Source organism: Ostrinia nubilalis, chromosome 25 (genome assembly GCF_963855985.1).
Source record: "Ostrinia nubilalis chromosome 25, ilOstNubi1.1, whole genome shotgun sequence".
NCBI lineage: Eukaryota > Metazoa > Arthropoda > Insecta > Lepidoptera > Crambidae > Ostrinia > Ostrinia nubilalis.
This window is the reverse complement of record NC_087112.1, coordinates 8,851,818-8,866,663: the sequence shown is the minus strand read 5'-3', so window position 1 is coordinate 8,866,663 and position 14,846 is coordinate 8,851,818. Positions and strand designations below refer to the sequence as shown.

General features: G+C 33.6%; 1 protein-coding gene and 1 long non-coding RNA gene across 7 annotated transcripts in view; one reads left to right on the top strand and one right to left on the bottom strand.

The window, feature by feature from the left end:
• Positions 1-14,846, top strand: part of LOC135084245 (trehalase) — a 67,857-nt gene that overhangs the window by 49,993 nt on the left and 3,018 nt on the right. For 3 of the 6 annotated variants that reach the window (XM_063979013.1, XM_063979012.1, XM_063979015.1), the window contains 3 exons: positions 2,044-2,259; positions 3,109-3,217; positions 4,861-4,996. In XM_063979013.1, the coding sequence (XP_063835083.1) occupies positions 2,044-2,259; positions 3,109-3,217; positions 4,861-4,996 (461 nt within the window). Of the gene's footprint in view, positions 1-2,043; positions 2,260-3,108; positions 3,218-4,860; positions 5,002-5,934; positions 7,240-14,846 lie in introns of those variants that run through there. The other 3 variants (XM_063979017.1, XM_063979018.1, XM_063979014.1) reach the window with 2 other exon arrangements.
• LOC135084202 (uncharacterized) lies at positions 11,468-12,577 on the bottom strand. The gene is made up of 2 exons (XR_010259787.1): positions 12,457-12,577; positions 11,468-11,548 (listed from the first exon to the last, which is right to left on the bottom strand). It is a non-coding gene; the product is annotated as an uncharacterized LOC135084202 (long non-coding RNA).

The window sequence follows — 14,846 nt, the reverse complement described above, 5'->3', positions numbered from 1 at the left end:
AATAATTTAATTTACACGTGTTTTCATGCGATGGCCAAGTCAATATACAGGGTGTTAGGTAAATGGGTATATGAGCCGACACTAGCCCATGTTAACATGGTCATATAAATGGTATGGTGAAGTCAGAAAATTGATATCTTCATTTTAATTATTTTATTTTTCATACAAATCGGATTTTATAAAATTTATTTTGTATGAAAATTAAAAAAATTAAAATTATGATATCAAATTTCTGACTTCACCATACCATTTATATGCCCATGTTAACATGAGCTAGTGTCGGCTCATATACCCATTTACCTAACACCCTGTATTTATGTAAAACGTTAAAGATTTCCTGGCCTGGACTTGGTATTACATGGATCTCACAACTTTTTACCGTAGAACAACTGAGTTGCGAGACTTGGTTTTTTTGACAAGTATTGTTTTTGATGGGATCTCATTTCTTTTTGTATTTTGTAGACAGCAGTTATGTATCTAGAAAACTGGACCGAAATTGACAAATTTTACTCGACTTAGCGGTTGCACTACCGTGCCCCCAAATCTCATTTCTTTTTGTATTTTGTAGACAGCAGTTATGTATCTAGAAAACTGGACCGAAATTGAAAAATTTTACTCGACTTGGCGGTTGCACTGCCGTGCCCCCAAATATTTTAGTTTTTCCTTGATTTATACACCAAACACTACTTATATTCCAAATTTGAAGCTTCTAGGTCTGCTAGAAGTGCCTTAGAGTTTTGATGATCGGTGAGTCAGTGAGTCAGTGAGTGACAAAATTAAGTAACTTTGACCCGTTATAATTCTTAAACTACGGGTTCAAATTGAAACTTTGACCCGTTATAATTCTTAAACTACGGGTTCAAATTGAATGAAATTTTAAATATACCGTGTCTTTACAATGCCTGCATAGCTAATGAAAATTCAGCCTTCTAGTTTTATCCACAACGAAGTTACAGGCAGTCGAAAATGGCCTGAATTGCTTCGAGAAAAGGATGGTACGGCCGTGCCGCTTTTTGCTCGACTTGGTAGGGGCACTGTCGTGCCCCCAGATAAATTGAAAATTATTAATAATAACCGGTTATTATGAATAATTACCGACAGTCGCGGTAAAAGTGATAAATTAATCACATTTAACAGTGATTATTTAATAATTCAACCTTAGTACTAACAAATTTCATAAAAGAGAACAACATCTTGTGTACGTGCTCGTGTACAGCCAAATTTTTGAACGTTTTGATATCATATATTAATATAATTTGGCATAATGAGTTTGGAATGTTTCTTGCATAATATTACTTTTCCATGATGCCCATAACATAATGTTTTGATTTAAAGTGAAAAATAGGTTAAGGTGCGGCGGGGGTGGCCCTTGGGCCACCCCTAAGCCGCCTATTTAGTTTTATACACACATAAATGACCTCATATTAATCTCAGTTACCAAATCATGCGGTAATTATTCATAATAACCGGCGATTATTCATAATTTTCACATTTATCACTTTGACCGTAACATATCTAACGCCCGTATTCACAAACATTACTATGATGTCTTACAGTGCGCGTAGACGCACAGGGTGACACACGAACCAATCACAAGAGTTATATATTCAACACTGTGTGTTCGATTTGCTGCTTCACTTAAGCAAGTATAGTTTTTGAATACGGGCGTTATTGCCAGAGGTCAACGACTCACTTTTTTATTTTGGTCGCTGTGCCATCTTAGTTACTTTTTTTTTATGAATAAATAGTAATTTACTCATATTCGCGTTTTCTAATTTGTTTTTTTTTTTCAAATTGAAGCTTTAATAAATTAAAAAATCAACAAAAATACCTATTAATCACAAGGCCAGTATAACACTGAGGGGTCCCATATAATTATGTCATTTACAGAAAAGCGCTACTATTAATACTGGGTTATTAGTTCCAAATAGCCCTTAAAGTTTCAGAATCGTTTGACCATAATGTAAATGAACCTTATTTATAGTGGAGATCACAATAACAATAGTTTAAAACATGTAATCAAAACTCCCAATTCTTCTCCAGGTGGACATCTTCGAAGGTGGAGTTCCCGTCACGTACGAGCATACAGGAGAACAATGGGACTACCCTAACGCGTGGCCACCCAGCCAGTATATGTTCATAATGGGGCTAGCCAATACTGGAGTGCCAGAAGCCATGCGATACGCCGACGAAATCGCCGCTAAATGGGTGCGATCCAACTTCGAAGTGTGGAAGCAGAAATCAGCCATGTTGGAAAAGGTCAGTGTCAGTTCATCATTTCAGCCATAGGACGTCCACTGCTGAACATAGGCCTCCCCCAATGCTTTCCACGTTGTTCGATTGGTAGCAGCCTCCGTCCAGCGCTTCCCTGCTAGCCTGCTACCTTTACGATGTCGTCGGTCCACCTTGTAGGTGGACGTCCCACGCTGCGTTTACCGGTACGCGGCCTCCATTCCAGAACCTTGCTGCCCCATCGGCCGTCAGTTCTGCGTACTACTGGTACTACACACACGTACAGTGTCAGTTGTGTTTTTTAACAAAACGATGATTTATGTAAGATTGTAAACTTTCGCGTTCCTTTTACATAGAAAGTATTTAGTGTGGGCAGGCTTCCCACTAGGTGGACTGACGATCTGGTGAAGGTCGCGGGAGGTGCCTGGATTTTTAAGGATAGTACTTTAGTAGAGCTACCTCCCCCCCTATTTTGATTCACCTATTCTGGGACACCCTGTATATGTATGTATATTTACAACAAAAAAGTATTTTAGTATGTTTATATCCGTTGTCTAGTACCCAGAGTACAAGCTTTGCTTAGTTTGGTACTAGCGGCGCAGTGTAAAATGTCTAAGGATATTTTATTTATTACTAGCTGACCCGGCGAACTTTGTTCCGCCTTAATGGCAATAAATAAGCAGACTTTTTTTTTTAATTTCAAACGGGATAAAAAGTATCCTATGTCCTTCTCCTGGCTCTAAACTACCTCCCTGACAATTTTCAGCTAAATCGGTTCAGCCGTTCTTGAGTTATAAGTGGTGTAACTAACACGACTTTCTTTTATATATATAAATTTATTTATTTATTATTACTTAAGTGTTTCTCTTCTCACAGTACGACGCAACAATCTTCGGCGGTTACGGCGGTGGTGGAGAGTATGTCGTCCAAACTGGCTTTGGATGGACCAACGGAGTCATCATGGCCCTGCTGGATAAATACGGAGGTAAGCTATTTGTGACTTTATGAGCTTGGAGATACGGTGCTAATTTCGTTTTCTGCTTTTAATTGGGCATTTGGTGACGATCTTGCCAAACATTCGTAGTTTGGTTACTTCGATACAAAAAAAGTAGTCGTTAAAAGGATTTTTTTTTATTAAACCACCCATTTCACAAAAATAGGAATCGTTATAAAGACTTTTTTTATTAAACCACCTATTTCTTTGAAATAGAACAAAAATAAATGCTTAGAACTTAATATTGTTATTGTCTCGTTTCTTCGAAAAAGGTAGGTACTACATTTAAAGCTATGACGTTATTATTATTATTTTCAATTGAAATTAATACACTATCATGACAATCATGTATCATATAATGTAATTAATACTCTCATAAGAATCTTATGAAAAAAATTGGATTTTCATTATCATGTTTAATCAAATTCATGCAAACAATTTGATGAAACCATTATTTTAATATAAAAAAGACGGGAAATTTCTGCCACCACAATGTTTAAATTCATTTTCATTGTGCATTAACCACGTTTTTGTTTTTTTCATTGCTTTGGAAGTCGGTGAACTAGGTATGTCATCCATTTTTCATTCATGTGTCGTATCGTAACTTGTCGTTGTGTAGTTTGTACTTATTGTTTATTAACCTTATTATTTTTTATTCTATTTATTTAATGCTATCATTGGTTGCGGTTTTTATCATTATGTATATCTTTTCAGCCTTATTACTATTTCTTTTTCATTTATTATCTTTGCATGCTCTCAGATGATTTAATTTGGTGGGTAGTTTTGGGTGAAATGGAATATAGTCGTTCAATAATCTTGTTATTCATAACATCACATACTCATAATCACAAATGTATTTTCAAATGTCACAAATTAACTTAAGGATGTGATAGAATATTAAATCATTCTTTTGGAATTAACTGTCATCTTATTTGAGAAGATTATTTTTGCCAAATATTTATTATCCGTTCAAGCTACTTTTTTATTGATTTTTTTTAGTTTTAGTAGGTTCAAACATCGATTTTAAAGTAGACAACAACTTAATTGGATAAATTAACCGCTTTATATTATTGTAAAGTTTTTCTTTTAAATCGATGTCTAATTACGTTATTTTATTTTGCTAATTTATTTTTATTTTAGCTATCGGCACTGCATGCATTAGGTTGGCTCTAGACTAATATGGGTATTAGTAGAATTATTATTTGGTTTCTTATATTATTTCTTATATTATTTCTTTCTTATAATGCTTGGCTATATAAATAATTTAATATACGTAGTTATTGTGTAATTGAATATTTGTAATTTGGTTTGATGAAATATTGTATGTAATTAATGTTTTTTTTTATAATATGATTTACCGACGAGTAATAGATATTGCCTGGAATGTACGGTCTACTATTCGTTTTCAATTTATTATGCGATTATTTTAATTCTTAACGCATAATATTCAAAACTTAAAAATGTCTTTCGACGTTTATTCACTTTTTCAAATTTTCTCATAAAAGAAAGGAGATTAGTGACTCATTTCAACTGTCAAATACCTTTTTTATCTACTTTTAAATACGCGACATGCTTTACCCATATAAAGTCTAGAGTCAACTGGCCGAGGGGTCCTCACCAGTTGCCTCTTACAGACACCCTGTCTGCAGCGGAGGCCTTCGGAGACAAATCAGCCGAGTCAGGGGCGGTGTATGGAGCTCACGTTGGGGCTGGAAGTGTGGCCACGTCGATCCTGGTCATCATGGCTTCAGTAGCCGCTGGAACTTTAGGGTGAGGTATGTATTCGTCTACATAGACGACATCGTTATTTCTTCTTAGGCCCAGAACAGACGGTGAAACGCAACTGCAACGAAACTGCATCTGCTAGTTACTTTTGTGTTGAATCTAAGTTTCTGCCATAGCGTCCGTTGAGAGACCACACATGACGCGACCAGTTTGAAACTTTCAGTTTCATTCATTAATTATCTTAGGCCCAGAACAGACGGCGAAACGCAACTGCACCGAAACTGCAACTGCTATAGTTACTTTTGAGTTGCATCTAAGTTTCTGCCATAGCGTCCGTTGAGAGACCACACATGACGCGACCAGTTTGAAACTTTCAGTTTCAGTTTCATTCATCAGAAGCATCAGAAAGTTGCAGTTGCGTTTCACCGTCTGTTCTGGGCCTTAGGTATTACAAACTCACTATGATATTGATGGAAGAGAATTGCAGAAAGCTAAGATTTGATTGTACTCGTAGATTTAAGCTACACAGCTAGTTAAAGATATGTATATTGTTCAACAGTATTACAAACTCGTGTTTAATTTCCTAATGTCCGTTTTCACCATCAATCCCTAATTTTGAAGTGACCCCTATGCAATCAAAGTTCCTGTTATGTGTTACCATAATAAGGGTCACTTAAAAATTAGGGATTGATGGTGAAAACGGGCATAAGACTACTATAAAGTACTTAAAGTGGATTCGACCAAACAAGAGTAAATATGAATCTCAGAATAAATCGTCAGTTATTCGACATTTTGACATATTTCCTATACTGAAACTGTCAATGTGCCAGTTATACCAGGAGTTACTTTCGGAAAAATTGGTCGAATCGGGCCTTAGTCAATTACTTGCCTATTAATATTTTTAAGAAAAAATAGTAGCTCGTTAATGTCATTTTTGTAATATTCTTCATAATTTTAATAAAGTACTGTGTCGTTTGTTTCAGATATATTTTTGAACATTCTGGTATCCTTAAGTTTACTGGAAAGGTGTCATGAGGCCCGCAAAGTAAGATCTTTCCATTTTATTACTATTCTTACGTTTTAATTGTGCATGTTAAAATCATAGATGTAGTAGTGCAAGTACAAAACCATAAAGATAAAACGCAGGTCGCTACAGTAATGTTATATGGTGGAAATAAAGTTCAGAATCGTGCTAATATTCAAGCACAATTAAGGTACAAATTGTAGCTTAAAATATTTTAAAGCTGACGCGTAATTTGAGCATAGTTACACTCCAATGCCAGTTTCACTAATAATATTTATTGAACTTTATTGCAAAACAGAGAAACTTTAATAGATAGTCGGCAAAGTGTCGAATTATGTTAGATCCATAATGGTACATTTTAAATTAGAATTTTAAAAATACGGCATGACAGTTAATAAACCTTTTTTTAATGTCGGTAAGATATTAAATGATTTTTTCCTCAAATAATTATCATTTTTGTGTGCAGTATTCTTCAATTTTCCATATTATGATGACAGTGGTGCTAACAACATAGTTTATATGAAACTTTTTAGTTATTGATAGGATAAGTTATAGATATTAATTAGTGAGTTATTTGGCAATTTTGTAAACAATATTAAGCGGTGATTTGTTTACAAAATTGCTATTTTCTATTTGTCTTGCGTGAACTATAATTTTGTAAAACAAAATGGCTACTAACTGTATTTAATAGATACGATTGTGCTTGTCATAATTGCAGTTTATTGCTAAGTATTTATTGCCTATTACGAGTATACATAATATACGTAATTTTATGACTTGACCATATTGATAAAATTATAGTTTATTATTTTTTCAAGTAAAAAACAAGTACATAGTTGTGTAATCTTTTTTGTGACAATGATCACAATCATAAAACCTAATAAAGCTTGTTAAAAAGCTTAAAAAGTTTATTCTTATCTTCTTATTAGAATGAAGTATTAGATTTCCATATACCTACCTACCCAAAGGTTTTGTCAAAAGTCAAAGAAATCACCTTAAAAGTGTATAAATGTAGTATCGTATTAAACTTCTAGAAAAATGTTAGTAATAGTGTACTTAGTGTGATATTATAATAATTAAATAATATGTTCATTTTTATTTATTACGTTGGACTTACAGGCTTAATGATATAGATAAAATTACTTTTTCCTTAAATAAGTTATTTAATGTGTTAATTAGATTTTCTTTTTTAAATAAGTGTTTTTAAATTGTATAATGCTGTACTTTTAGGTGCCTTTAGTTTAATAAATAATTCAGTACAATACTCTCTATTTTAAAATTGATATTGCCGTTCTATGTTTTAAAGACTTGTTGCAAAATCACACCTTAATACAACTGCATTGAAATGCCTTATTGTTTAGCTATAAATGCTACAATATAGTAGTACTTTTTTAAAATAACTTAAAAATCGAATTGCCTAAGGTGGGAATCGAACCCACGACGTTTCGCTTGCCGGGCGACTGCTCTTCCATCTGAGCTACTTGGACAGGATGAACCCGTCGTATTACACTTGAAAATTTCGACGTGTTCGATTCCCACCTTAGGCAGTTCGATTTTTTCAAGTTATTTTAAAAATATTTAGATCGAGAGGCGACTCTTAACGCCAGATTTTTTAAAATACTAACCACATAGTAGTTCATTAAATTAAACAGTTGCACTCCAAAAGTCGCTCTTATTTTGTTTACAATAAGAGTGGTTACAAGGTCAACATGCTTCGTTTGATGTGCTGTATGTAGGCTACTTACGTACACTACGTACTTACGAAGTCTAAAATGGCGCTTCTGGAAGATATCTCTCCGGTCGATATGACTGGATAAGGCCAGTTAAATCACGCGAATAACACCTCACGAAAGGTTAGGGTGTCCATGATTCCAAATTTAAGTAGACCAGTCCTACTTAATATTTTATACAGTTGTAAGGTACATTCAGAAAAACACAACATTTTTGATAGAAATAACATTTTATTTCAATGTAAAAACATTCAAATTACAACCTCAAAAAGTTATTACACAAGTTTTTCATCAAGCTAGCGTTTCGACTTAAACTCACCATGTATCAGTTTGTGTAGATTCATTATTAAGTAGAGCATCATACAGGCCGTTGTTAAAATAAATATTTTGAAAACTTATTTTTTATAATTTTTCCGTTACGAATATATTCAAAAACCGCTGTGAAATTATTGCTAAATGTAGAAAATTTAACAATTTGATACATTTCTATTCTTGATCTCATCCTCTTATATCAAAAATATTTTCGTAGAGTCATGTCAGTATGGTCACTCTACTAATCTGAAGAGTCTAGAAACAGTCATATTCCGGTCGCGCTATACTTTGAACCGGGGTTTCGCTTGTCGTGATGACTCTAATTGATCCAATCTTGTACCTGATAGGAACATTACTTGTCGTTGTGTCATTGCGGCAGTTTCTACAGGATGTTTTTAAAATACACAACTAGCAAGCCCTTGACCTGCATCTTATTCTCACCTGATGGAAAGTGATGATCAGGCCGAAGGTGGAAGTGAGCTTCACTCAGAATCCTCAACCACAATGTGTGTGAAGTGGACCTAGTTTTTGCCCGAAGCTTCTCCCACGTGAATTTTGATCTATCACAGAAAGATTATCGCACGCGCAAACTATCCTATGACTCTCTAGGTCTCAAACTCTTCCTATACTTAAGTGCATTTAAATCGTTTCTGTAGTTTAACGTGAAATGATATCAGACAGATACACTTTTGTAATAATATACTTACGCGTGAATTATGATGTATGATGCTCTATGTAGCTTCGCCGGCGTGAGTTTCAGTCTACCGTAGCATAGAAATTCTCTATCGCTCATCTTTTTATCACATGTTCTTCTCATATGTTAAAAGCACATAACTCGAAACTCTGCTTAAAAAGCAAGGCAAAAAAAGGCAATGAGATTAGGCAAAAGGATCAAGTCCAGTTTAGGCTTACTACGACATTTTTGTTGACTCTACTCTGTGTATACCTCTCACCTGCCTCGCAGGACACTCGCCAAGTTTCGTGTCTATATTTAGATCTGTACTTCCTCTAGTATGATTGTGACGGAAACCTTGCCTCGTGCACTTCCTATCTTGAGAGTTATTACAGGATGTACATTGCACTCCGATTGTATGAAGATCCTTCTATTAGTCTAATAAATCATTTAATAGTTCTAGATTGAGTCTAAGGTTATATTGAAGACTGTCGCTTCAAATTATTTCATCTAGTATTAGCTACTCGTATGTTACTCTGATTAGTTTGCAATTTCAAAATGGATGATGTTGTTGTTATAGTAACCATAAAGTTGCTTTATCTCTATTGTGTGGACTATTATAGACAGTTATAAACTTTTTTATTGTTACCAAAAGTGATTGTAAATAAAAACTTTAATAGAAAAGGTGTTAACCATTTTCAACCGTGCAAACAAAATGGCGCCGCCGTATTTACCGTGCGAACATATTTACAACAGATCACGGTATCGTCGGCAATTATTGACGCCAGCCAAGGCCGCCGGCGACATAGTACATCCCTTCATTGTCACATTATCTAGTCACATATCATGGGCTTGGCGTACGTCATAAGCGGAAGCGTGTTATGGCTAATACCTTTATAAAAAAGGACTAGGAAAAAGTTGTTTAAAAAATTTGCGTTTCTCTCGAATCTTGCCAATTCTATGATAAAGTGTCTAGTACCCAAGTGGCATTAAAATGACTGAAGAGTGAACTTAAAATATTTTTAGTTATTTTTGTAAAAAGCACTTTTACACGGACAGAGATGTCCTCATAAAAGTATTATTTTGTAAATATTCAATGTGGAATAAAAGAGCATAGGAACAGGTGCTTACTTCTATTATCCTCACACCTACGCCTGTGACCACTCTTCCATCTGAGCAAACAAAACAAAATTTCCACAATGTTTCATCATGAATGTATCAAACTGGAATATTCCGTTGAATCATAATGTAAACATGCTCAATTCAAGGGTAAATACTCTAACGTTAACATGAATATAGGAAGACGGTAGAAAATCACTGTTTATCACCACAGTGGGGTCTGTCACGACGACAGTTTCCTTACCTTGTGTGACTTGTGACAATTCAATCATCATCATCCGGCTTATTCCACTATTTCCCATTGACAATCCCCGTCAACGGGGATTAGTGAACTAAAAGTAATTAAAACTAAGGACCAATTGGAGCTTATAATGTTAAAAATAAAATCATAATATAACGTTGACGGGGATTGTCAACGGGGAATAAGCCCATCATCCGTTCTTTGTGAGCACCTACGTTCTAAAAGAAACCCCCATGCAATATTTTAGACTCCTAGCACTTGTAGTTTCTGAGATTTCGTGATGAGTGAGTGAGTCAGTCAGTCAATCAATGACCTTTCGCTTTTATAAATAGATTGTATTGCACTCAACTAATAATCCCCTTAACTAAACTAAATATACGCGCCTCTAATTTAATAATATCTCACCTGATGATGCTTAAATGGGTTCACCATAATAATCTACCGGACGATGACACTGACATCGTGGTGCTATTAACGTATAATGATACGTCACACGATCACTGTCACTGTTGGTTATACATATTTACAACATCAGGATCTAGGAATTGGGATGTATTTGCTCAGGTGTGAACTATGTTTGCACACAAACAACTCAACAAGTCTTAATCAAATTCTTAATCATTGAGAATATAATGTTTCCCTCTTAAGACGCAGTTATTTTTATACTAAAATTATATTTGAAAAATCGCTCCCGCTTATGACTTGCGACTTCCACATGACTGCTAAGTTAATTATCTACCCCTAGTTACCCGTGCACGCCACATTAGCTTCTAATTATATTGCCTTAGAGGCTACATTAGCCCAACAAATATAAAATCGTCACCAGACTGTAACGTGATTGTGAAAAATGGTGCCAACCTTCAGAGGTATTGTTTTCAGCTCTTTTACAGTGAATTAGAATGTGCAAAATCGTGATATTACCTTTTGTGTATGTTCAATATTTAGACGAAAAATCTATTAAGATTCTGTCCGTTTCTGTGCTAACCCCATATCTAGCAGTCATACTTTTCGTAGTCAAAAAAAGTTGTTACCATTCCTATGGATATAGGTAAACTTAAGTGTCAATTTGTAAATATTCTTAACTTTATAAAGTAGTGACGTTTTGACAATTTGTTTCGTGTTTTTTGAAATGTTGGTCACCCTACTTACAAGTAAATAATATTATTTTCAGACTTTGTAAACATATTGTTACTGCTCTATTATTTACAGAGAGGAAAAGTGTATTTTGAGATAGTCGTTACAAATAAGATTGCAAACAATTTAAAGAAGTGAATTTACGAGTATAGTGATAATTATGTAATTTGTTTGCAACTAAAGTCGTTACTTATTACTTTTAAATATTTTAAAATGTGAACTAATGTTTTTTCATAATAAAATTACATTAATGTAAGTATGCGGTGTAAAATGAAACGCAAAATAGTTGAGTATTTATTTGAAAAACAGTGGAAAAATACGTTACCAAGTTAAAAGTAAATACGTAGTTATTATGCGCATGCACCTGAAACAATAAAACAACAATAATAATTAAAATTTAAAGAACTTTACATAATTATTTCGGAAAAAACATGACTTAATATTGAAATCGAAATAATAATGTAATAGAAATCGAATTTGTTACCGAAGAAAAAAATTATGTATCCGTTTTGATTATGTTTTTATCCAAAAATCTACTATTACGAGTAACGCTCAATATTATTTTTTTGTGTATTTATTAATTAAGTTATTAACACCGACAGTAATTACTCTTTATTGAGTGATTCGAATAATAACATTTGTGTGTGTATTACAATTAATTGACTAATAATTACTATAATTGCATCGATCGGGTTTTTTTATAATATGTGCTTGACTTTTCCCCGCAGTTTCGGTTTAGGAACAAAAATCTTTCAAAAAGAATTGATAATAATAATGATAACTTGATGAATTATATTGGTTCCTATTTATTCCGTTGATAATAAATTAAAACTTTTGATATAATATTTCATACTTAACATAATTTAAAATAGAAGTTACGAACTACATTGAGACACTGCTTTTGAAGTTTCTATTTAATTAGTACTAATTTATCGAAATTTTTAGGATATAAAATTTAGTCTTTATTAAATATTTTTTACAATTTTTTATCAATTTCTTAAGTTATCGGACAAAATTAATTATCATGTCATTACACAATCCTAATTTTATTTTTCCATTTCTAACAATTTCTTTTTGCACACTTATTTTTAGATTAATTTGCTTTTATTTTAAATTTCCACCAAATGAACGATTTCTATTCACTAATTCCATTATATATTTTTTTCTTGACACTTAGACTCTATCGACTACTGTTTTACAACACTAATGGTCATTTACAGTAAAAAAAATGTCACTGAATTTAATCCCTGCCGACCACGTCACTATACTCACGTCAAATGTCGCAAGCCCTGTTGACGGCAGGTGACCCGTGCGCCGACTGAGCGCTATGTCTGATTGCGCGGCGCTTGCGCAGCCTATGTGATTCAATTAGCGACGCGTGTACAGGGTGTTGTCTTTGTGAGATTTATTTTTGTAAAATCTTATTTTATTAATAAGCAAGACCAGGGTTTATACAATTTCATCAAGTTATTGTTAAAATTAAATAACCTATAAGTGGCTGTAACAATGTATTGTTAATTTTGATTATTATATTATTATATTTGATTGTGTGTGCAGTGAAATATATTGAATAGACTTTTGATAAAAAATGACGTGTGCTCATGAATGATTTTAAAGGATAAATTAATTTTACTCTATTAGATTAATTTTGTAATAATATTCGTATTTCGTATTGTATGTAACTTTGTTTGGAAGTAACTTATAATAGAATTGGTTGAAATATAGAGTCGTGAAACATTTAAATTACTCGTATAATAGTGCATATAATATACTATATGCGCTATTATACGATATAATGGAGTTCCGAACGTGACCGCCAATTGTGTTTGTAATTATTTTGGTTACCGTATTTTTTTTTCATTATTTAAATTAAAAATGTTTTAAATGCACACTGTGTAGAGATGATCGCGCTGTATCAATAGCACTTAACAATTATTTTAAATGTGATTGTATCCTACCACTTCAATGTTACAGTTTGACCTTGCTTTTAAAGGATGCCATTCTAAAATTTATACTTAACTACAAAAAATAAACGGTTCTACCTGTGCCTGTAAACAATATAACATTCGTCCATATAACAGTCCACTTGACTACGTAGGCCAGGGGTGACAAACCTTTATGTACCAACGTGCCATTAAAAAAAATTAAGACACCATAGACGTGCTGCCGTCATAATAATTAATACTAAATTATATCAATTGAAAACACGTAGGCTGAGTTGCACCATCTTACTCTAACTTTGACAAACGTCAAAAATCTGTCAAACTCTATACAAAAATCACCGGTTAATGTTATTGTTCCTAATAACTGTAGGTGGTGCAACTCAGCCTTATTTGCTTCATTCCTTATTTGGTTCGTGATCCCTGACGTAGGATTTTTAAATAAGTTCCAAATTAGTGAAACACCATGTATACAGATACATATGGTAGGTACTGTAAATCTTTATGGCCAGTAATTATCGCCTGCAGGCTCTATGAAAGACACTCGAATGGCTGTAGTGTTTACAGACCATCTGTGTAAATGTCAACGTTTACTGTGAAGTACGAATCGAACACGATTTCGGTTTTTGCACACGTTTGTATTGCGTTACAGTTCGGTATACGATTGTATATGTCACCATGAAATTGTGAACTCAGTCAGTTTATAATATAACGCGTAAGATTGTAAACTAATAGCTGTGCTAATAGTGGGTTAGGTTAGATTAAAATATGACGGACTTTACAATTTTACGGTGACATAATATACCTGCTGACAAAAAACCCGAGAACTTTAATTAAAAGAGGTTCTTGTGGTTTTCCTATACAATAACAACGTTTTTTACTATAATTTATTATAAATATTATAGGTACTTCTTTTTTATCCTTATAAGCTGCTGTTAGTTGTGACTGTTGTGCGGAAAACTGACGCCCGTTTTCACAAAAGATGCTTGCTTAAGTGAAGCAGCAAATCGAACGCACAGCGTTGAGTAGAGCTCTGTGATTGGTTCATTTGTCACCCTGTGCGTACACGCGCACTGTGAGACTGTGAATACGGTCGTGAAGATTTGATCGAGTTTTTTTAAAGAAAATCTTTACTACATTTGCTCTATTTAATAAATGCTTCTTAAAAAATGTTTAATTCTAACACACCCTGTATAATAAATAGGCATTAATTTATACAGTACTTGTAGTACATGGCGGCTTTCATCACATTATAGGGTAAAATAATCAGGTTCGGGCTAGATCTGTCCACTTGCGGACTCAAACAAGCTGGGAATGTGTTATTAATTTAATAATACCCAGTTATCAATATAATGATAGTTATTAATTTTATAAAATTATAGAGGAATGGCCGTTTATTAGTTTAATGCCCGTTTTCACCATCAATCGCTAATTTTTAAGTGACCCCTATGGTAACACAACAGGAATTTTGTTTACAATATTTTGTTGATGGTGTAAACGGGCATAAGTATATTTTACGGTTAAGATAGTGTAAACAATAAACTATACTGTTACCCCAACTTAAAAAGATTTAAAACCAATATGTTTTGTCAGTGTTACAGTTAAAACAGTGCTAATATGGAACTTTTGGAAAACAGCGACTTTACCACTTGTCCCTGATAAATAACTTATTAGAAACTTATCTGTCAGATAATTACAACTTTCAGTGTTACAGGTTTCATA